The sequence below is a fragment of the Amblyraja radiata genome, chromosome 9 (assembly GCF_010909765.2).
Source record: "Amblyraja radiata isolate CabotCenter1 chromosome 9, sAmbRad1.1.pri, whole genome shotgun sequence".
In the NCBI taxonomy this organism is placed as follows: domain Eukaryota; kingdom Metazoa; phylum Chordata; class Chondrichthyes; order Rajiformes; family Rajidae; genus Amblyraja; species Amblyraja radiata.
The window spans coordinates 57,467,427-57,491,899 of NC_045964.1; the positions used below are offsets into that span (position 1 = coordinate 57,467,427).

At 44.7% G+C, this 24,473-nt stretch overlaps 2 protein-coding genes and 1 long non-coding RNA gene across 5 annotated transcripts in view; 2 read left to right on the forward strand and 1 right to left on the reverse strand.

Annotated features, from left to right (window-relative positions):
* Window positions 1-24,473, forward strand: part of ccdc88c (coiled-coil domain containing 88C) — a 445,054-nt gene that overhangs the window by 300,911 nt on the left and 119,670 nt on the right. The gene's annotated exons all lie outside the window — the stretch shown is intronic.
* LOC116977170 lies at window positions 1,288-13,296 on the reverse strand. The gene is made up of 2 exons (XR_004413136.1): window positions 13,118-13,296; window positions 1,288-2,087 (listed from the first exon to the last, which is right to left on the reverse strand). It is a non-coding gene; the product is annotated as an uncharacterized LOC116977170 (long non-coding RNA).
* Window positions 13,313-24,473, forward strand: part of ppp4r3a (protein phosphatase 4 regulatory subunit 3A) — a 106,292-nt gene continuing 95,131 nt past the window's right edge. The window contains exon 1 of one of the 3 annotated variants that reach the window (XM_033027530.1): window positions 13,313-13,918. In XM_033027530.1, the coding sequence (XP_032883421.1) occupies window positions 13,777-13,918 (142 nt within the window). In that variant the 5' untranslated portion in view covers window positions 13,313-13,776. The remainder of the gene's footprint in view (window positions 13,919-24,473) is intronic. The other 2 variants (XM_033027532.1, XM_033027531.1) reach the window with 2 other exon arrangements.

A 24,473-nucleotide genomic window follows, 5' to 3' on the forward strand; every position in this document is an offset into this window, starting at 1 on the left:
TCCAGGAACGCGACCAAGACCCGAGCTAAGCAGGAATCCACAGACGAATACACCACGTACCACCGGCTCCCACAAACGTAGTGTGATTGGCTCCAGCGTGGCGGCGTGGACCAAGCGCTGGTGCCTGATGTCCACCAGGCGGGAGTGAGCCCGGAGGAAGTCGGCACCGAGCAACGGCTGGGAGACATCAGCGATGGTAAACTGCCACAAGAAATGACAGGAGCCGAAAATGATTGGGACCGTGCGAACCCCTAATGTACGGATGGTGAGGTGCGGTGAGGACGGGCCCCCGATTACCGGAACGAATGTCCGCCAGCAAAGGGAGCAGGACGCTCAGCGAGGAAGCGACTCCCGGAGCGCCGATCCCAGGCGAAGAGGCGGTGAATCTGGCCGGCCGCCACGGGGACTATTGGCAGCTGGCCCCGGCATTTCCCGGGAACGTGCATGGCTGACGGCATTGTCGTGCTGCAGCACCCCAGCGCTGGTGGTAATAGCACCAGCGCCTACTGTTGGTGACGCTTGGAGCCTGCTGGTGCTGGACTGCAGGTGTGGTATCCGCTACGGCCATGGAGGGGCGATTGCACAGGCCTCCTTGACACAGCTGTCACTCCTTCCACAGCTCCCCCGTCCCACTGGAGGAAATCGGGCGCTGCCGGAGTGACAGCCAGCGTGCTGACGTCTTCCAGGCGCGCCGTCCACAGTGCGTCGGAGCACCTACCGAGGGCCCCGATGTCTGCGAAGGAGGCGTCGGTGAGTTGCATGCGGATGTAGGCCGGCCGCAGATGCAGGTAAGTGTATTTGAACATTAGGCACGGCGTGTGCCCATCCAGGTGTGCGACCATCTCGTTCAGGAGGCTTGATGGCCGCCGGTCGCCTAGGCCCTCCATATGAAGGAGTCTGGCAGCCCACTCCATCCTGCTGAGCCCATAAATCTGGAGCAGGCGCTCCTTAAGGCCGAGGTATTTGTCAGTGGCCGGGGGGTCTGCGAGGAATTGCGTGACCTCTCTGGCCATGACCTGGTCGAGGGCCCCCACCAGGTAGTAGTAGCGGGTGTTATCTGCTGTAATGCCCCGCAGCTGGAATTGGGCCTCCACCTGCTGAAACCAGACAGTCCAGAAGGTAGGTAATTTAACAGAGACCGCGTCGAGAAACAGGGCCCGGTCGGCCTGTAAGGTGGACGGACGGGCGGCTGGCTCTGTCCTTTGACTCCATTATGACAGCAATGGAGCGTCGGGATCACCAATGTAGCACGACGATAATCCCAAAATGAAGGCGAGGGGCCAGGTGTTTCGGGAGGTATTTTATTCGTTGTCGTTCTCCTGACTAGACGAGTCTGCAACAGGGAGATTGCACCTAAACCCCTACCCTTTATCCCTGTAGCTATGGGCCGCCCTCAGACTCATCCATTCCCATGCCGAGGGGTTCGATAGTGGAAATGGCCCGACCCTTGGGAGCTACCACACTAGCCTAGATATTGTGGGTACCAGCTAAAACCAAGTTTAAATGATCTATCACACCATGGGGGATATAAAATGACCTATGACAGAACAGTTATCCGCTGCCTTGGGTCTACCAGGCCCGGGTGGCTGATGGCAAGCCACCTTAACCAGAAATAGCAAGATTTGGTTCAACACAGTGTACTTTTGCAAGGTTGAGTTTGGGGTACTGCCATTAATACAATGTACTACCCATTAATTAAGAAGTGTACCCCCACAGACAGACAGCAGGGCATGTTTCACATCTCATTTTTATTTTCCGAGTCTTCGCTCCATTCTGATCCAGAACCTGTGTCATCAATGTCAAGTGTATCATCTATGTGTCCGTCGTCTTCAGTATTGTCACACAGAAACATCTTCAAAGAGACTGTCTAGTACTGCAGGTCCAGGAAACCAGTCGGGCATGTAATGTCCATTTTCATCCTTCCATCCATACTGCAGTGGATCCAAATCTTGATCTGGTTGTGTGGAGTCTGCATTACCTCAGGTAATGCTGACATAATGTGCACACCCTGTCTTGTTCCAAAGGGTCTTTCCACATGGTGCTAGTAGAGCACAGTCAACCTTTTTGATATTGGCCATTGAATTTTCCTGAAATAATAAAAAGATCTGCAATTACAATATTATTGTTAAGAATGGCAAGTGTACAGATTAACCCCTGAATTGAGGCGATTATGTGTCTTGTATGCGTAGAACAGTACGACCAATTTATACACTATTGTTCATCTAAAAGTCTCTCCTGCAAACTGAGACCTTACTGGTTTATGCAGAATTTAAGTCCACATGTCATTTCGTAAGCCCATTTCAATTTATCTTTATACAATTAATAGAGCAAAACAAAACATCTGGGAATCAGTTACATGTATCCTAAGCATGTATCAAGGTACCATACATTGCTGAGATCATTTACAAATCAGGATTCTGCTATTTGCAATAAGTAATATTACTCTCAATCACAAGAATTGCTTAGGTCCAAGGACAAGGAGGATAAGTATCTTGCTTTTCAGGACTGCTATAACTGTTTAAGAAGGAACTGCAGATGCTGAAAAATCGAAGGTAGACAAAAATGCTGGAGAAACTCAGCGGGTGAGGCAGCATCTATGGAGCAATAGACAATAGGTGCAGGAGTAGGTCCTTTGTGGAGGGGTCTGGTGGGCCTTTTGCAGCGGGAAAAATGTCTGCAGTTTGTGCTGTTGATATAGGCGTGGCAGTGAGCACACCATGGTGGTGGTTTCAAGTGATACCTCACTCATCTATTTAGCACCCATTTTGTGGCCCCTTGGGGGATACCCCAGGTCTACACGCAGCGGGTGGTACGCGGCAGATTACCAATTCTGTTCATTTCAGGTGACCCCCTACACAATCCCATAGCCAGATATTGGTACCTAGTTCGCCTAACCTAATGTCTCTGGGCTGATGGTCTAATTCTGCCGTTTCCCCAAAATGACAGCCCACACGTTTCTATACTCCAAAGCGCCTTGTTTAAATTATACTCTATAAACTTCCTGGAAAGGTAATGGTAATACTGAACTCTGGAATTTCACCAAATATAGACTAGGTGACTTCACTGAACATTTACACTTGGTCCACCAAGGTCGATGTGATCTCCCTGCTGCCATCCATTTCAACACCCCTTCCCATTCCCATATGGACCTTTCTGTCCTGAGTCTCCTCCATTGCCAGAGTGAGGCCACATGCAAATTGAAGGAACAGCACCTCATTTGATTTCTCTAACTTCAAGTAACCCTTGCTTTCCCTCTCTCTCTGTCCCTCCCCCACCCTTGTTCTCCAACTAGTTTCACTGTCCTTCTGATTAATTGTACTGATTGTATGCCTCCTTGTTCCCTTCCCTCAGCTAACAATGAATCATTCTACATTTCCTTATCGTCTGCTTTGATCTGTCATTTTCACACCTTACCTTTCCATATCTGAAAAAGCTACTTTTCTTAACTACTAAACCAGGTTCGCTTCTTAATAAACAGACACCACACAAACTGTTTGGTAGACCAGTTCAAAACTTTACTTATTATCGGCCGATGGAAGGGAGGGAGAACTCCAGTCAAGTGACCAATGTAGACACTCGACTGTCCTCAGTCCACTTCTCTGAACAACCGAATTACATTGAATTAAATAGGGTTTTTTTGTCCCCTTAGCACATTCCACAGACATTAGTCATGGTCAGAGGTACAGGAAAAGGTTTCCACAGAATGCATCACATTAAAGGCATTTTGTTTACATAGTACAAGATAACATTGGCCATTTGGTTTACGACATTTTATCTTTCTACTTCCCTGGTTCCTCTCTCGTCACTTCGTCCTTCATAAACATTGGCCATTTGGTTTATGCCATTTTATCTTCACAGAGATCTAGCTCCTCTCTGCTTGTCACTTGGGAGACAATGTTATGGTATTTATTATCTCACACACCGCAACCTGAGGCAAGCCTAATTTGACAATAAAGATAAGCTGTAAGCTAGCCCAGAAACCTATTTTAATATTTTCTTATTTTTGTAACTTTATTCGGCTTCATCATATCTCTAGACTCCCTCTCCGAAACGTCACCCATTCCTTCTCTTCAGAGATGCTGCCTGTCCTCCCGCTAAGTTACTCCAGCATTTTGTGTTTACCTTCGGCATATAACCAGTATCTGCACTTCCTTCCTACACAGTAGCACCTCATATTTTGCTTGGGGAGTTTACAAGCTACCCAATGAATGTGAAGTCTCCAATTTTAGGTAACATCTACTAACACTCCCCTCCCTTACCCCTTTGCCCCCTTCCTCCACCCTAGTCATTTAACCAGTTCACCACGTTGTATCCCTTTTGAGATCACCTAGTCAACAATAAGGCTACCAGGACACCTCCCTGCCTGAGATCATTTGTTGCCGGCTCTGATTAGCCCTGGTCTTTTCTCACCTCGAGCCACCCTCACTTTCAGTCTGAAGAAGGGTCTCGACCCGAGACATCACTCATCCTTTTTCTCCAGAGATGCTGCCTGGCCCACTGTTACTCCAGTTCTTTATGTCTATCTCTAGAATTTCCACATTGGTTTTCAGGCAACATCCACTTGGATTTTCCTGGTGGCATCAGGAAGTAACATCTAATCTCCAAGGCATTGCTGTCAGTGATCCAGGAGAAATATCACAGGGGTTTAAAATTGTAAAATGACATTTTGATTACAGGTACTTGGTTATATTTGAGAAAAGGGCTGTTCAAGGATGATCTGGACAAATAACCTGGTCTGTTCACTTTCTGACTGGTAAATGGAAGGCAGATATTCCATTTGTGGTTGTGTTGGATGCGTGGTGAGAGAGGACTTGGAACCAGAAGGTCATGGTGATTATCTTCTAAAACAACGTCTAGAAGGAGCTGGAAATCCTGACCTTTCAGTCAGTGGGGACAAGATCAACAAGGAGAGTGTGGAGCCAAGCCGAGGAATTGAGAGCTCCAAGGAGGACATTAATTTTTTGTTGCAATTAGTTAGATGGTTCTCTTAGAGATGCTTTAGGGGGAGGGGACCTAATGGTAATAGTTTATTGTTGTCACTGTACTGAGATACAGCAAAATGCCATGTCTTTGGTTCCTAATCCTGGCTCCCACAGGAGCTGCCTATTCATGGTGGCCAAGATGGCACCTACATTTTCTAATATTACAGATATTAGAAGAGCTCTCCTTGGCTGTCTACCATCCATGGGTTCAACCTTCAACCTCACCGATCCTCTCAAAGGCTGTTTGGCCCATATACACTGTTTTACCTAACCTCTCCAATATGTAGGGTTTCGCCATGATATTTGATCTCACCTTGGTGAGATTCACCTCTCGTACCTTGGTGGATCTCACTTTGAACTATTCAACATGTGTTTAAGATTACCTTAAGTATTCCATCATCGAAGAGACTTGGCCAGACTGATCTCACCATTGTTGTGGGTCCATACAGAGTGTTTGACCTCAGCCTGTCTCTCCAATGTTTAAAGGTTCCACTGGTTAGTTGACCTCTCTCAATTTCTCCAATGTTGATTGGTTGATTAGCTGTGTTCGAGATCATCTCCAATATTGATGGGTCCAATTGTAGCATTTGATCCCTTCAGTCTAGATAGATGCAACTGTGACGTTTGGCCTTGACCTGATCTCTTCAATGTTGATTAGTCCTTCCATGGTGTGATTATCGTAATTTCTCCTAAACTGAAGAGTAAAGCTTTGGTGTTTGTCTTCACCATTGTTGAGTTGTTCCACCTTTGGCATTTGATCTCACCCAATCGCTATAATATTGATCGGTTCATCCTCAGATTATTTGACATCTAGCCTCTCCAATGTTGGTGATTCAATCACGTCCTAACCTCTCCATGTTCATAGGCTTAACCATGTTATTCTTAAGTGTCCATATCCCTTCGCTGGTTTATAGCTTTTCCCACATGCTGTTTTTTTTTTTTTTTAAAACATTCATTGTGAATAATCTGCTTTCTTTTAAGCTTTAAAAAAATATAATTATCTCTCTTGGCCTCATGTTTTCTGTCCTTCTTTCAACCCTCTCCTGCAAACCTACTTCTGAGCTGAACAGGAAGCTGGTGGACACCAGGAAGCAAATGATCCATGAGCAACGGGAGCAACTCCGCAAGGAAGAAACCAGGCAGAGGAAGGAGAAGCAGAAGGCACAGCGGGTGCTGAAAACATTCAGAAGTGCAATAAATGCCATCACTCCCCGCAATTCCACTGTCATCTCATCCAGTCACTTTAAGTTGCCAGATATCCATCCACTCAAGTCTTCTAGCTCCCAGCAGTTATCTAGCACGTCACTGAGCTCATGGCACCATGTGGTGGCCTCAAATAGCAGTCGGTATTCAATGCCAACACTGAGCAATGTTCAGTTGCACCACCAGATGAGTCATTCCAGCAAGACTCCCTTAGTTCCAGGTGCCAGGTTGAGTTCTTCCCCCCGGATCCACTCAATTTCTCAGCCTAAAATGGTATCCAATGCGCATATACATTCCCAGTCATAGGAACATAGAAAATAGGTGCAGGAGGAGGCCATTTGGCCCTTCGAGCCAGCACCGCCATTCATTATGACCATGGCTGATCATCCACAATCAGTCATTGTCCTATCAGGGACCCATGACAATAAACTCTCTTGAATCTTGAATCTAACCTGTGCCTGCCTTCTCCCCATATCCCTTGATTCCGCTAGCTCCTAGAACTCTATCTAACTCTCCTTTAAATTCATCCAGTGAATTGGCCTCTACTGCCTTCTGTGGCAGAGAATTCCACAAATTCACAACTCTCTGGGTAAAGTTTTTTCTCATCTCAGTTTTAAATGGCCTCCCCCTTTATTCTTAGACCATGGCCCCTGGTTCTGGAATCCCCCAACATTGGGAACTTTTTTCCTACATCTAGCTTGTCCAGTCCTTTTATAATGTTATATGTTTCTATGAGAATCCCTCTCATCCTTCTAAATTCCAGTGAATACAAGCCCAGTCTTTACAATCTTTCTTCACAGTCCCGCCATCCCGGGGATTAACCGCGTGAACCAACCTTGCCTCAATAGCAAGGATGTCCTTCCTCAAATTAGGAGACCAAAACTGCACACAATACTCCAGATGTGGTCTCACCAGGGTCCTGTACAACTGCAGAAGGACCTCTTTACTCCAATACTCAAATCCTCTCGTTATGAAGGCCAACATGCCATTAGCTTTCTTTGTCATGATCTCCCAACTGGAGAGAAATCCCGTGACCACGACTAGTCCAGATATTTCCTTCCACATGGTGCAAGCAACACCATTGAGGGAGATGAAGACTAAAAAGTAATAACAATGAAACTTGTGGGGTATTTTTGGTTATTGGTTATTTTCCTTCTCGCCCCTCCTCTTTGAATATGTGGTTATAAACTTTGTTACGGAAATCATAACAATGTTATTGTAATAGATGAACATTACATTGTAATCCATTAACAGAACTAAAAATGAGTCTAAACTGGGTGTAAATGGCAATGGGAGAATTATTATTGCCGTGACCTATCAGGAAATGATGGCAAATGATCTAATCTGAAATTGTTAACCTAAGCACTGAGGCTAGAAGATTGTAAAGTGTCGCTGATGTAAAATGGTGTGTTGCTTCTTGAGCTTCGGTGGGCAATGTGGAAGATAAATGTCAGGTTAGAGTGAGGGTTGAGATGGACAATGAAAATGGTAAAACACTGCAAGCTCAGGGCCACAGGTGAGGTGTTCAGCAAGGTTGTCTGTCATTGTAGAGCTATGATTCCAGAGTTGTTGGGAAAAAACTCAAGCTTATCATATATTTTTGAATTGTACTCAAAGTATAATGGAATGTGTTAGTTCCTGTTTGGAAGCTATCATTTTAAATAAACTGCTACAAACTCAGATTTAGTACTCTTCATTTTCATAGCTGCTAAATGAGCAGCCATTTTTAACATACATTTTATATGAGCTGGGAAACATTTCCAGTCTCTCGGGTTCACACTCATTGGTCCGAAATTGTCTCCCTTCCTTCATAACACCTGCTAGTTTCCGTTCAGAACAGTCGTTGTCACTAGACCAGTAAGTCAGCGAAAATCCAGAGATGCGAGTTCAAATCCCACTACAGCAGGTATGGAAAACTAGTCATGATGCGCATGAATTTTGCAAAACTCCATCTGGCTCATTAATCTTTTTCAGTGAAGGAAAAGTGCCATACTTATAGATTCATACAGCATGGAAACAGGTCTATCTGCCGTGTTTAGCCCATATCTTTTCTATCCAGGAATCCGTACAAATGTCTTTTAAATTTTGTTAGAGACCTGCCTCAATTACCTCCTCTGTCAGCTCGTTCCATGTGCCCACCATCCTCTGAGTGAAAAAGTTGCTGGGTTCCTATTAAATCTTTCCCCTTAAACCTATGCCTCTTGATACAACTGGCATAACAAATAGACCTAGGTAGGCCACCCAGCATTGATCTAGGCATCATGTTCACACGCAACAGAGTTACCCCAAGTTTGGTTCACATTGCAAAACCTCTTCACAAGCATCTGGGTCCTGATATCTAGCTTGGGAATGCTGTTCTGGGCGTTATGAAGGCACATTAGGTAGAGCTGCTGCCTCACAGCTCTGGTGACCTGGGTTCACCCCTAGAATCCACTGCTGTCTGAATGGAGCTTGCATGTAGACTGACTCCCCTTCCCCCCACCCTCCCCAATCTTTGCACATCCCCTATCCTGACATTTCGCTTGTCACTTTAATTTCATGTATCTTGTTGTGTTTTATGACTGTTGGCAGACCAATTTCCCTCCTGGGATAGATAAAATTCTATCGTATCGAAATCACATTTGCGTATTTACTTTCTTCGGTGTCTGAGAAGATTCAGCACATCCGTGAGGGTTCTCTTGAACCTCTGCAGATAATTTTATTGTCTTTGTAGAATTAGTTGTTGCCTTACTCCAAGAAGATGATCATTTAACAAAAGGAAAATACAAATTTTCCAGCTCAGTTATTAGTACCGGTACTTGTTTTTCTGATAAGAAAAGTGGTGGACACTGCCTGGTCCATCATGGGTACTGACTTCCCCACCATTGAAGGGATCTTTAGAAGGCACTGCCTCAAAAAGGCAGCCCGCATCATCAAGGACCCACAACTCCCTAGCCGCGTTGTAAATTCACTTCTGCCATCGGGAGGAAGGTATCAGAGTCTGAAAACTGAACTCCAGGTTTAGGAACAGCTTCTTCCCAACAACCATCAGGCTACTGAACACTGCAAACACCAACTAAACCTCAAACTGCTTGATTGTACTTGGGACTTTGGGCTTTAGTTTTCAAGTTTATTTTGTTTATTGTGTTATTTACAAGTATTGTATTTACAGACCTGTTAGGTTGCTGCAGGAATTTTAAAGTTCCGTTTTCGATACATGTGACAATTAAACACGCTTGACTCTTTGTTCTTTTCCCAATAAGGTAAATGTTAGTCCTTCAGAGTACAATTATGGTAAACAGAGAAATTCTAAATAAAGTTTTAAAAAAGATTTTGGATCATGATGGAAACTTCTAAAACTATAATACGAACATCTAAAACTTTTAGTTGGTAAACAAGGACCAATAGGGAAAATAAAACACAAAAGAGTCTCTATCACAGATGTAATGCCACTATTCAAGAAAAGAGGGAGCCAAAGAACAAAACATTCTTTAGAAAACTATTCTCGGCTTGTTAGCCTAACATCTGTCACTGGACTAATGCTACAATCCATTATTAAGGAGTTGATAGTAGGAGATTTAGAAAATCTTAAAACAATTATGCAGTGTCAATGTGATTTTGTGAGAGGGAAATCATTTCTGACAAATGTTTCAGGATGTAACAAACTGGATGGCTAAAGGGAATCACTGGATGTATTGGAGCCGGTACACAAAAATGCTGGAGAAACTCAGCGGGTGCAGCAGCATCTATGGAGCGAAGGAAATAGGTGACGTTTCGGGCCGAAACCCTTCTTCAGACTGATGGGGGGTGGGGGGGAGAAGGAAGGAAAAAGGGAGGAGGAGGAGCCCGAGGGCGGGGGGATGGGAGGAGACAGCTCGAGGGTTAAGGAAGGGGAGGAGACAGCAAGGGCTAGCAAAATTGGGAGAATTCAATGTTCATGCCACCCGGACGCAAGCTACCCAGGCGGAATATGAGGTGCTGTTCCTCCAATTTCCAGTGTTGCTCACTCTGGCAATGGAGGAGACCCAGGACAGAGAGGTCGGATTGGGAATGGGAGGGGGAGTTGAAGTGCTGAGCCACCGGGAGTTCAGGTAGGTTATTGCGGACTGAGCGGAGGTGTTCGGCGAAACGATCGCCCAACCTCCGCTAGTCTCACCGACTATTGTATTGGAGCTGGTTTGTTATTATCATGTGTACCGAGAACAGTGGAAAAACTTTGTTTTATGTGCTAGCCAGCCAAATCATACAACAGGTATTGCAAAAGGCAAAATAAACAAAACACAGAATATACTGTTTAGTTACAGAGAAAGTGCAGATTTCTTTTAAAGTGCAAGGGCCATAGTGGGGTAGATTGGAAGATTGGATACTCATCCTTTGCGTATGAGAGGTTGGTAGGCTGTTCTTGAATCTGTTGGTACGTGGCTTCAATAATTTGTGCCCGATTGGTGAGGGGAGGGGCGAGAATGAGCAGTGCGAGTGATCGTTGATTATATTGGCTACTTTCTTGCAACAGCGTGAAGTGTAGACCGCGTCGGTGAGGGGGAGGCTAGTTTGTGTGATGGACTGGGCTGCCTTTGCAACTCTCTATAATTTTGTGCGGTCTTGGGCACAGTAGTTGCTATATCAAATTGGGATGCTTTCAATAGTGCATCTGTAGAAATTGGTCAGACATCAGAGACATGCCAAATTTCCTCAGCCTTCTGAGGAAGTAGAGGCATTGGTGTTCTGTCAATGTGGTTGGACCAGGTCGGTTAGTTGGGTAATATTCATACCTACAAACTCGTAGTATTCAACCATCAAGTTGGAAAGGGTATTAAAACAACTCCCAGGATATTACTGGGACAAAGAAACATGTAAAAATAGGTCATTCGGCCCTTTGAACCAGCACCGCCATTCAATATGATCATGGCTGATCATCTAAAATCAGTAACCCGTTCCTGCTTTTCACCCATATCCCTTAATTCCTTTAGCCCTAAGAGCTAAATCTAACTCTCTCTTCAGTTACCACCCATGGCCCAACAAAGGGATCACTCAGATCAGACGTTGTGGGCTTTAATTATAGGGAGAGGTTGGATAGGCTGAGGATTTTTTCTTTGGAGTGTAGGCTGTGCAGTGACCTTATTGAGGTGTACAAGATCTGAACCTTCTGAATTTGTAGTCGGCAGGGCAGTACTCTGCATATCGCCAACTTGAGGGGCAAGGATAAAGTAAACTTAGTCTTTTTCAGAGAATTCTAAAACTAGAGGCCGAGGGTGAAAGATGGGAGATTTAATAGGGACCCCAGACAAGTTTTCACCCAGAGGGTGTCCACATCTGTAACAAGCTACCAGAGGAATTACGACAATTAAGTTATTTGGACAGATAGATGGATAGGAAGAGTTGAGGGGGAATACGAGCCAAATAAGGAAAATGGCACTAGCCTAGAAAACCATCTTGGTCAGCATGGACAATGTGGGTCAAAGGGCCTGTTTCCATGCGGCGTAGCACTATGACTGCTTGACTCTGTCCCACTTCAGTATAATTGATATATCATCTATGCGGTGAAGGCAGGAACGGGGTACTGATTGGGGATGATCAGCCATGATCACATTGAATGGCAGTGCTGGCTTGAAGGGCCGAATGGCCTACTCCTGCACCTATTGTCTATTTGTCTCTGGTTGGCCACTCTATAGTCTGGTCTGATCTGGGTGATCCTTTATTGGGCCATAGGTGGTAACTCAGTGGTGCAGTAATTTTATTCCACTCCGACTGGTCACTCTGTGGTCCACTTACTCTGTCCCTCACCAATCGGTCACTCTGGCCTGTAGCCGCCAGTCACCGTCCCGCCCCGACCTGTCACTATGTGGCTCAGTCCATCACTCTGTGAAGCAGTCATTTTGTTCCAATCCGGCAGTAACTCTGTGGCAAGGCAGGTCACTCTATGGCCCGATTCATCACTCGATGGTTCACTCACTCTATCCCTCTCTGACCAGTCACTCTGTGGCCTGGTAACTAACCCTGGGGTCCACTCACTCCGTCCTGTCATTCTATGGCCTGCAACCGCCGGTCACCTTCCTGAGCCTGCCGGTCAGTCTGTGGCCCGGTCACTTACTCTGTTGTCCTCTCACCCAGCCCCTCTCTGTGGAGTGGTCATTTTGCCACACCCTAGCCACTCACTCTGTCTCACTGGCTGATCACTCACTGTCACCGTCCTGCCCCTGCCGGTCACTCACTCTGAACCTCTCCGGCCGGTCCTCACTGTGTGTGGCCTGTGCTGCCGGTCACCCTGTGGCTCGGTCCATCACTCTGTGGCCCGGTTCAGTCACTCTGTCCCACTCCGGCCGGTCACTCACTGTGGTCCGGAGCCGCCGGTCACCGTCCCGCCCCAGCCGCACCGTTACCATCGCCGTTGTTGCGGTGCGGGGCCAGCCACTCTCTACGGTCCGGAGCCGCCGGTCACCGGCCCTTGACCCTGTGGCCCGGTCCATCACTCTGTGATCCACTCACTCTGCGGTCCAGTGCCGCCGGTCACTCACTCTGTGGCCCAGTCCGGCCGGTCACTTACTGTGGTCTGGTCACTCAGCCCCACTCTGGCCGGTCACTCATTCTATCTCGCTCTGGTCGGTTACTCGCTGTGGCCCGGTGCCGCCAGTTACCCGCCCCGGGCTGGGTGCCGGTCACTCAGTGGTCCGGTCACTCTGTCCCTCTCCGGCCCGGTCACTCTGTCCCTCTCCGGCCCGGTCACTCTGCAGTCTGGTCACTCTGTCCCTCTCCGGCCCGGTCACTTTGTGGTCTGGTCACTCTGTCCCTCTCCGGCCCGATTACTCAGTGTGGCCCGGTGCCGCCGGCCACCCGCCCCCGGCCCAGCCCCGCCATTACCGTTACTGCCGCGGTCGGCCCGGTCACCCTGTCCCTCTCCGGCCCGGTCACTCTGTGGTCCTCTCACTCTGTCCCTCTCCGGCGCGGTCACTCACCGTGGCCCGTTGCCGCCGGTCACCGCCCTTGCCCCACCGTTACCGCCTCCACGACCATGACCTTTGCCTTTGGCGGGGCCACCATGACCGTGACGGTTGGCGGGGCTGTCCCCGTCGCCGCCGCGCGCTGTGGGCGGGAAGTTCAAGCCGGGCTCCGAGCCCTGCCCGAGGTGTGCGCGCGCCGCACCCGCCCAGCCCAGCCCCGCCCGGCCCGGGAGACCCCGTGCTGCCTGTCGGGGAGGCGGCAAGATGGCGGCTGCAGGCTGAGCCCAGGCGGGCGGGGGTGGTGGTGGAGGAGGGGGAGGAGAAGGTGGTGAAGCCGGAGCCCAAGCCCGAAGTCCGAGTCAGCGCGGCCGCCCACAGCGCCCCTCAATACCGGAGCCCGGTCCGGCCCGCCAACGGGGGACGGGGACGAGAACGGCAGGAGGAAGGAGTAACCGCAGCGGCGGCGATGAGGGTTTAAAACAAGAAGGCGGCGGGAAGCGCTTTGTCCGGCCCCCCCTGTCAGCGGGGGCCCGCGGCTTGGTCTCGGGCCTAGTCTCTGGCAGGATGAGGGCCGTGTGAGGCGATTTATTTCACCTCCGCCGTTTTAATTCTGGGTTGTGGCTGTCATTGTTTTGTTCGAAGCGGGGAGATCGGAGCGGCCTCCTGCCGCGGCCATGGCGGACACCCGGCGGCGGGTAAAGGTTTACACGCTCAACGAGGACCGGCAGTGGGATGATCGTGGCACCGGGCACGTCTCCTCCAGCTACGTGGAGCGCTTGAAGGGAATGTCCCTCCTGGTACGGGCCGAGTCTGATGGTAAGAACCCAGGGATCATTGACCTGATGAAGCTGGGAGGGCAAAGGCCTTGGCCATGGAGCTGTGTTACAGGTTATATTTGTTGCACACCTCACACGAAATGTATATTTATGCACCCTCCTTGCACCGAGGTTCTTCCTTTTCAGATTCCCCTCCATCCATGGAACAGAACTGGAGAGAAGTTATTTGCGAAGAGCCACGAGAGAGGAGATGCAAGGAGCTGCAGATGTTAGGATCTTGAGCAAAACACAAGGGCATCTGTGCAGAGTTTTTAAAATTAAAAAATAAACTTTATTCAGAAGAAAAAATATACAGTACAAAAACTCTACACATTCAATAGTGTCATACGGACGCACCTGTCTTTAAACAAAACACCCCATGGCACTCATGTGGCCCTCTGGGGTGGTATCACTTCCATCTGTGGAGAGATTGGACAGGCAATGGCTTAGGTCAGGGTTCTTCTTTCTTTGCCTCTTGTATTGCTGGGAGTTCTGTTCTGAAGAGTTTATTTTGGCTGCCTCAGTGTCATCTACTATTCTGGAACTCTTGTACTTGGGTATGATTGTATTTATGTATAGTAGGGTTTTTACTGAATTGTATGAAAATTTTTTTTTTAAATTATATATTGCTGAAGTAGTTTAGTTTAGAGAAGTAGTTAGAGTTTAGGTGGAAGAACTGAAGGCCCCTGCTTCAATCATGGGGTTTCACCATTGATCCCTATGAGGATGACACAGTGGCATAGCTGGTAGAGCTGCTGCCTCTCAGTGCCAGAGACCTGGGTTTGATCCTGCTGTCTGTGTGGTGTTTGCGTGTTCTCATGTGACCGTGTGGAATTTCTCCGGATGCTCTCGTTTCCTCCCACATCCCAAAGACGTGTGGATTTGTAGGTTAACTAGCCTCTGTAAAATTGCCCCTGGTCTGTAGGGAGTGGAAGCAAAGGTGGTGTGAAAGGGTGATCAATAGTCAGTGTGGACTCGGTGGGCCAAAGGGCTTGTGTCCATGCTGTATCTCCAAAAACTCTAAACAAAATACCCGTGGCACTTGTGGCCCCCTGGGGTGGTATCCCTTCCATTTGAGGAAAGAATGGACAGGCAACATTTTGAGTTGAAACCTTTCTTTATCTACCTCTTGTATTGCTGGGAGTTTTGTTCTGAAGAGGTTATTTTGGTTGCATGTCACGTATTTTGATAACCAGGTTCTAGAGTGGGTTTCTATGTACTATGGATGAAAAATAATTCAGTTGATGATGATGCTTTTTCAGGATTATCTCTCACTCGGTCAAAGTTAGCAGGTGCTTAATGGAATAAGAGTCCTCCCAATGAAGTTTGCAGTTGTACAGTGGAATAAGAGTTCTCCTAATGTACTTGAAAGGCATGTTCTCAAGTGGGCAGTTTATATTGGAAAGGAGTGATAACAGAACCTTTAAATTTGTAGCCTATAATCCTCTGTTACATTTTTACTTTGCATTGCTTTTTGAATTTTACTTGAAGGGAGAGGTCACTATTGCTGTTGAAAGTATTTTGAGTGAATATGTATTTAATAATATTCATGCAACATCCGTATTTGTGTTTTTAATAGCAACTGACCCCCTGCTTTTAGAATAGGGGGGGAGGGGGGACATTGATCCACTAGAATTAATTGTCCAAAGCGAGTTGCAAGTCAGGAGTTCCTCATTTACTCAGACATAACAAATTGGGGATGCCACTGTGACATAGAATTTTGTGCTGTTATCTTACAGCTCTAAGGTCCTTGGGTCGATCCTGACCTTGGATGCGGTCTTTTTGTTTATTGTTTGTGACCATGTAGGCTTTCCCCAGATACTGTTTTTCTCCTACATCACAAAAAAAGAATTGGCTGCTGTAAATGACCCCTTTGAATATAGTAAGTGGGCATGTGAAATAAAATGACTTGCAAGACTACAAAGAAAATAAGAAGGGTCAAGTGGGATTGATAGGATTGCTGTGGCGGGGAGTAGGCATGGACTCAATGGGCTGAATGGTCTCTTTGTTGTGACAAGTTATTTTTAAACGACAAATGACACAACAGAAAATGTTGGAAATACTCAGCTAATCGGTGAAAATCTGTAAGGAGAGGGAGAGAAAATAATATTTCAGTTCTGTTTGAAATAACGGTCATCCGTTTAAAACATTAATTATTTTTCTTGCCACAGAGTCTGACTAACCTCGAGTCATAGTCAGTTCAGTCTTACAGATAAAGAAACAGGTCTTTTGGTTCACCTTGTTCTTGCAAACCAACGATACCAATTCAATTTATCAGCACTTGGGTCCAAATCCGCATATGCCGTGGCAATTCAAGTGGTCGTGTAGATGCTTTGTAAATATTGTAGCAGACCTTGCTTCCACCAACCTCGACAGAGCGTTTCAAAATCTAACAATCCAACTCCCTCTGGATGAAAAAAGTTTTCTGAACCACTTGCTCTTGCCATCTAATTGTAAATGCCGCTGCAGTGGAGAAAAGCTTACTGCGTGTTCTCTTCCCTCAGCCCACTTCACTGATAAAATCAAATATACGGTCTCTCCTATCACAGTGGCAGTCCATGCCAGCCAATATACTGCTGTATCACCTCTGCGTTGTAAAAGAGCGATCTGATGGTTTCTAAACCGAAGCCACCAAACTGCACACAATATTGCAGATGTGGTGTTGCTATTTATTTTATAAAGCTGTATGTGTATCCCATCCAGTTTATGTACAATTTATGATGTTGTGTGCGTCGGAGATTTTTGTTGTACACGTACCTCACCCATTCCTCTGTTCCTCAAAACTCCTTTGGACCCAACATGGTGTATGTCCTTATTTGAGCTCCCAAAATGTATCACTTCACATTTACCGAGATTCAATTATATCTGCCATTGCTCTGCCCAGATATTGCCAGTTGAACAATATCTTTATATCAAATATATTTGATCCTATATCAATATTGACAAGCATCAAAAATCTGCTTGTTTAAGGAGAAACTGCAGATGCTGGAGAATCGAAGGTAGACAAAAATGCTGGAGAAACTCAGCGGGTGAGGCAGCATCTATGGAACGAAGGAAATAGGCAACGTTTCGGGTCGAAACCCTTCTTCAGACTGATGTGAGGGTGGGGGTGCGGGAGGAAGAAAGGAAAAGGTGGAGCCAGAGGGTAGAGGCAGAGCTGAGAAGGGGAGGAAAAAGTAAGGACTATTTGAAATTAGAGGAGTCAATGTTCATACCGCTGGGGTGCAAACTGCCCAAGCGAAATATGAGGTGCTGCTCAACCAATTTACGGTGGCCCTCACTCTGGCCATGGAGGAGGCCCAGGACAGAAAGGTCGGATTCAGAATGGGAGGGGGTGTTGAAGTGCTGAGCCACCAGGAGATCAGGTTGGTTGTTGCGAACCGAGCGGAATCTGCTTGTTGTTTTCAACATTTTCTCTTTTTTAAATGTCAGGATAATATACCCTTTACCTTAGCTTCAAATGATCATCTGATTCCCCGTATTGCAGTTTATTTCTGATCCCCTGAGTTAGAAATGCTTAACTGGCATAATTGTGCAATGTATAAGAGACCAGGTTCACTTTCTTTCTTTCCACTTTTTAACATTTTTTTTTAAACTGATTTGATCAAGACAACTGAAATAATGTAATCAACACTCAAATCTTTGGGTCAAGGTGTGGAACACCAGCCATACTCCCAGACCTGTTCACCAACCAATGCACATACATAGTACATATTTATTTATTGAGTATGTTGGTATTAATAAACTGAAAACACCACACTGCTATTTTTATACCAGGATTATTTAGCCCAAAAGTTTGAAATAACTGCTACAGCCGAGTCCCAGTTCTGCTCTTGTATTTCATGCTTCACCTATTAAAGGAAAATATCTATGTGCATTATTAACACCCTTTTCTTACTATCCTGGTGCATTCAAGGATCTATAGACATGTGTCAGAAATGTGGCGGTTGGGATCCACCAGGAGGGACCTTAGAACATATGTCCACAGATACCTCTGGGTGAATTCCAATTGCCATTTTTTGTGATCTTTTAGTCACACAGCACGAACACAGACCCTTTGGCCTAACTTACCCATGCCAACTAAGATGCCCCATCTATGCTTGTTCCACCTGCCCACATTTGGCCCATATCCCTCTAACCTTTGTTATCCATGTACCTGTCCAAATGTCTTTTAAATATTAAAATACCTGCTTCGTCTACCTTCTCTGGCAGCTTGTTCCATATACCCACCATCTTTGTGTGGAAAAAAATTGCATTTGGGTTCTTATTAAATCTTTCTCCTCTAACCTTATACCTATGTCCTCTGATTCTTAATTACCTACTCTGGGTAAAAGACTTTGTGCATTCATACCCTCATGATCTTATACATCCCAATAAGATCATCCTTCAGTTTCCTGTGCTCCAAGGAATAAAGCCTGTCCAACCTCTCCCTAAAGCTCAGGCTCTGCAGTCCTGGCAACATCCTCGTAAATCTATTCTGAACTCTTTCCAGCTTAACATCTTTCCTGCAGCAGGGTGACCAAAACTGAACACAATACATTTGACCAATCAGTTGATATCTATAACTTCCACAATGTCTTCTTATGAACTAATTACCAATTTTTTTGCGGTGAGGCAGAAATGGTTTTGCATTTGCATTAAATGAATATAGTGACATTGCTCAAAAGTTGAGAGAATGGATTTCAAAGAATTTGTGCACAAAATGTTTCAGGTTCATCATGGCAGCAGATGGCAATGATTTTTGGAAGTCCAGATGCACTATCCATTAGCCATCTGAATACTTAATGTTAGCACAATTAAGACACATTAATTCTGTCATATATGTCACTGTAAGATCATTGTGCTTAAATTGTTTACTTATTTAAATGTAAGAAATGGGCCATGTACAAGCTAAAATCTGCTCTGGTCCTCTACTTCATATCTGCTTTGATTCCTTGATTCCCCTTTGTGTCCAAAAAATCAATTGCTGCCTAAGGACTGAGCATCCAAACCCCTGGAATGGAGAATTTCAGTATTCACAACCCCCTGAGTAAAGAGATTTCTTCTTATCTCATTCCCAGTTTGTCTCAATAACAGTGGCTATATTTAACTAGTTGACGGTGAAGCAGCTTGCCCGTTACATAAATACAAGTTGTTTAAATCAGTCTTGTTCCCTGTAAAAGAAAACAACAGGTTTCCCACTTTCTTTGATGATAAAAATGTGTTAATCTGTAAGTGAAGCTTGTGTAAGGTTTTCTGCACAAGGCCCCTTATTTCTTGAATAATTCTATTGCACAACAAAATTGAATATCTCACTGATTGAATATCTGAAACATAAATGCACACACTGAGTTCGAGTAGAAAGCACCGTTTGATCCAACTGGCTTTATAGATTCGGGGTGATTTTGTACTGTAGAATTGTGCATATCAAATATCAGTGGATCAATAAACGTCTCATTGGAAAGCATTTTGCCTTCATACCTGGTGAATGGGATTACTAAGGAGCATTTCTATTTATTAATGAATTCATTTGGAGTGTTGGTTTATTATTTGCACACTATAGCTTTGAGCATGTATGTTGATGTAGGTGCAGCTTTGCAATAAGTATGACAGCAATGTTTTGTTGGGGGCATCCTTATTCATTTTTTGTCTCAAAGGTTTGCAGTTGTTTGTTGCTTTATTTGTGGATAATACCTGCCATCTAATGAACGAATGTCAGATCTGGAAAATGTTCATGCATTTCTGCTTGAGTTGTGAGAAGCACCCAGTGTTACAACTGCACCCGTTTGTTTTTCTAGACTTGTCAGAAAACCTACTGGGTGTATAATTCTACAATGCCACACTGATTGGAGGTTTTCCAAATGGTGCATGCAGTTTGAAGTAATTAATTATGTGATATCCCAAGAAGCCTGTTGCATTACATTAATGCATTCACCCTCCATCCTACCCCTTAATTTTTGACTTTGCCTCAAGGATTTAAAAAAATTTTAACGGTAAAGACTTGTATGGTTTCTCACCAAAAGGGTAATTTTAATAATTGAAGCTCTTAGCAGTGGCAACCTATTCCTTCACTGCTAACATTTTTTTTTTCTCCAATTGATTAGATTCAATCCCAAGTTTGCTCTGAGGGCCACTGTCAAAGCGAATGAAAATGATCATGAATGGAGCAGCAATCATTGTGGGGATGGTAGCAACATATCAACACCTGGTAGAGAATAGTTGGGATAATAAGCTGACCATGCCAGTGACATCCAGGTTCTGTCAACACTTTTTTAAATAAAAGGTTAAGGGTTATGTTGATGAACGTGATCCAATCCTGAGCTGCACTGCAAAGGCCTGAAATTGATTTTTGCCTCAAGTTTGGATGATTGGTCCTTGTATAAACCAGCCCACGCAAGGATTCTGAACATGGTGATAGATTGAGTGGGAAGGTCATGTTATCTTTTATTTAGGGAAAAGGGAAACGAGAAATATGGACGATAATGTATCTCTACATCATCGTCCATATCTCCTGTTTCCCTTTCCCTGAACTAGTCTGAGGAAGGGTCTTGACCCGAAACGTCACCCATTCCTTCTCTCCAGAGATGCTGCCTGTCCTGTTGAGTTGATGCCAGATTTTTGTGCCTCACACACGACTGTTGGCTTGCACCTATCACTGTCTACATGGGCAGCCAGAAATTAATTCTAAGCTATCGATTTGAAAGATTAATACTTCATACACCACTGGAAAATTAAATCCAACCACAATGGTTGACATGAAAACCAATCAGTTGTAAAACTATTGTCCAAGATGATGGCTAGCTAGCCATTGACAAGAATGGATTCTGCAAGGATTGCTACATTTTCCTGTTTAATGCCCAAGCCCATTTTTATTTTGAAAGACTGGTAAAGCAGTTAGTCACAGTCATATATTATGGAAACAGGTTTTCAGCCTGTCATCCGTGCTGACAAAGATGCCCAAATCTGTTAGTCCCTTTGCCCATGCCTGGCCATATCCCTTCAAACGTTTCCCATCCATTTACCTATTTAGATATATTTTTTAATTATTGTACCTGCCTCAACTAATTAATCTGGCAGCTTGTTCCATGTACTCTCTTTGTGAAGTTGCCCCTTGGGATCCTATTAAATCTTCCCTCTCTCTTAAGCCTATGCCTTCTGGTTCTTTACTCACCTATCCTGGGAAAAATATTCTGTACACTATTTCTATCTATTCCTCTCATACAATAGACAATAGGTGCAGGCGGAGGTCATTCAGCCCTTCGAGCCAGCACCGCCATTCAACGTGATCATAGCTGATCATCCCCAATTAGTACCCCATTCCTGCCTTCTCCCCATATCCCCTGACTCCGCTATCTTTAAGAGCCCTATCTAGCTCTCTCTTGAAAGTATCCAGAGAACCGGCCTCCACCGCCCTCTGAGGCAGAGAATTCCACAGACTCACAACACTCTGTGAGAAAAAGTGTTTTGTCTCCGTAACTGTGGGCCCTGGTTCTGGACTCCCCCAACATCGGGAACGCTTTGTGCCTCCAGCATGTCCAAACCCTTAACAATCTTATATGTTTCAATAAGATATCCTCTCATCCTTCTAAACTCCAGAGTATACAAGCCCAGTCGCTCCATTCTCTCAGCATATGACAGTCCCGCCATCCCGGGAATTAACCTTGTAAACCTATGCTGCACTCCCTTAATAGCAAGAATGTCCTTCCTCAAATTAGGGGACCAAAACTGCACACAATGCTCCAGGTGTAGTCTCACTAGGGCCCTATACAACTGCAGAAGGATCTCTTTGCTCCTATACTCAACTCCTCTTGTTATAAAGACCAACACGCCATTCGTTTTCTTCACTGCCTGCTGTACCTGCATGCTTACTTTCATTGACTGATGAACAAGGACCCCCAGATCCCATTGTACTTCCTCTTTTCCCAACTTGACACCATTTAGATAGTAATCTGCCTTTCTGTTTTTGCCACCAAAGTGGATAACCTCACATTTATCCACATTAAACTGCATCTGCCATGCATCTGCCCACTCCCCCAACCTGTCCAAGTCATGCTGCATTCTCATAGCATCCTCCTCACAGTTCACACTGCCACCCAGCTTTGTGTCTTCTGCAAATTTGCTAATGTTACTTTGAATAAATACTGCTCTATAATATCATCCCATATCCTCCTGTTCTACAACGGAGAAAGTACTAACCTTCCCATCCTTTCCCATAAGCTCAGTCCATCAACTCCTGGCAAAATCCCCGTAAATCCTTTCAGCTTCATGCATCTTTCCTAGAGCAGGGTGACCAAAACTGAACACCATACCCCCAAGTGCAGCCTCATCAACGTCTTGCACAACTGTAGCGTTATGTCCCATCTTCTATATTCTGAATAACACCAGTGTGTCAAGAACTTTCTTCACCACCCTATTTACCCGTGACAACACTTTCAGGGAAAGCTGTATCTGTACTAGATCCCACTGCTCTAGAATACTCCCTAGAGCTCTGCTGTCATTGTGAATGTCCTGCCTTGGTTTGACTTCTGAAAATGCAGCACCTCATACTTATTTGAATCAAACTTCAGTTAATTTGGCCTATAATTAATTACAAGGCGAGATTGGATATGGTTGGATTGTTTTCACTAGAGTGAAGGAGAATGACGTGTTACCTTTGTTGAGGTTTACGAAATGATGAGGAGCGTAAATAGATTAGAAAGTCAGTCTGTTTCCAAGGACAGGGTAATTTAAAAATAGACAAAATAGATTTAGGATGAGAGGAGAAAGTTTCAAAGGAAATCTTGGGTATGTATTGAGCTGCCAGTGGAAGTGGTAAGAGGCAGATACCATTATAACGTTTAAAAGGCAGTTGGACAGGTGCATGGATAGAAAACATTTCAGAATGCAGATCAAATGTGGTCCGATGGAGTTCACTTAGATAGACGGCCTGGTTGGCGTGGACGAGTTGGGCTAATGTGCCTGTTTCCATGCTATATAACCGAAAGCACCGTTACATGAAGTTTCCCCTTCGTTATTAACAGTCTTGATATGGAAATACTTTGTTCTTTCAAAGTCTTCAATTATGGAATTCCCTACTTTGTTTCTCTACCAAGCAGACTGCAGCAGCTCAATCAGGCTGACTATGTGTAATTAAATTCTTACAAATGCCAACGATGTCTGCATCAGATAAATTTGCTATCTCATTCTTGCCATTTGATGGATTTTGTTGCAGAATTGTGGCCCAAGTATGGAATTTGTTGAAAGTTATTTTGGGCAAGATTGAGTGAAGAGTATTTAATTATCTTATGTACCGCCAATGGAACAATGAAATTCTTACTTACTGTAGTTAAACAGGCCCATTAACAAAGTACACAAATATATAATAAACAATGATAAATAAATAAATCAGTAATACCAGGTAAGCAGACTATAATAGTGCAAAACCGAAGTACACAATGCAATGAAAACAAATGCCATAGTAGTCATTGTTGCTGAGGTGACGTTGTGTGATGTTCCAGAGCCTGGCGGTTGCTGGGAAGGGTTGCGCAGTGCCGCAGCGCCAGAGACCCGGGTTCGATCCAGACTATGGGTGCTCTCTGTATGGAGTTTGTACGTTTTCCATGTGCTCCAGTTTCCTCCCAAATTCCAAACATGTACAGGTTAATTGGCTTCTGTAAATTGTCCATAACGTTAGGATAGTGCTAGTGTATAGGGTGATTGCTGTTCTGCGTGGACTCGCTGTTTCCACGCTGTATCTATAAAGTTAAAGCTATTCTTGAACCTGGAGGTCACGGTTCTTAGGCTCCAGTACATCAGATTGCTGTTCTTTTATTTAATGCTGCAAAGCTATTATTACTAGAGGTGATATTTAATGAAAAGTGTTGATCTATATTGAACACAATAAGTGAAAGGCATACCACTGAGACTTTATGTTTCAATTCCTTTTATAATTCTATGAAACATCCTTAATATTTTTGGAGAATTGTAACTGACTTATAATATTTTTGTCTGCTGATTAGACTCTAATGTATCTTGTTGGAATTAATATTTGTAAATGGGAAAGATTCGTCATAGCATATGAAAAATAAATAGAATCGTCTACACAACACAAGTAGAACAATGATTTTTATTTAATTTGTTAGCTAGACAATTGGTATTCAAGAAACATGACGTAATAAAGACAAGTTTGGGCTTGTTTGAAACACAGGTGAATAGCAGAATCATTCTCAGGAACTGCTGATGTCATCATGAGATATAGAAGCAGTTTGAAAATCAAGCTATTTAGTTAGTGGGATAATTAAGGAGTAAATAATAAATTATTTGTATTTTTGCTGATCAGACACTTGTAGGAATTTGCAGTTCCTGCCCAGGAAATATTTTTTCTTGGTTTTCTGTAGATTTCTCTGTGTGGGTGTACACTTGTAATTCAATTTTTTTTGCCAACTAGTTGAGAAAGTTTAAATTCTTGTTATATTAACGTTGATATGGCTCAGGGTAGCCCCAATGTTTGAAAACACTCATAATATTTAATGAAAATCAAAAAGGCTGAAGATGTTGGAAGTCTGAATTTTTTTTTAAAACGTCACATTTTATATTCC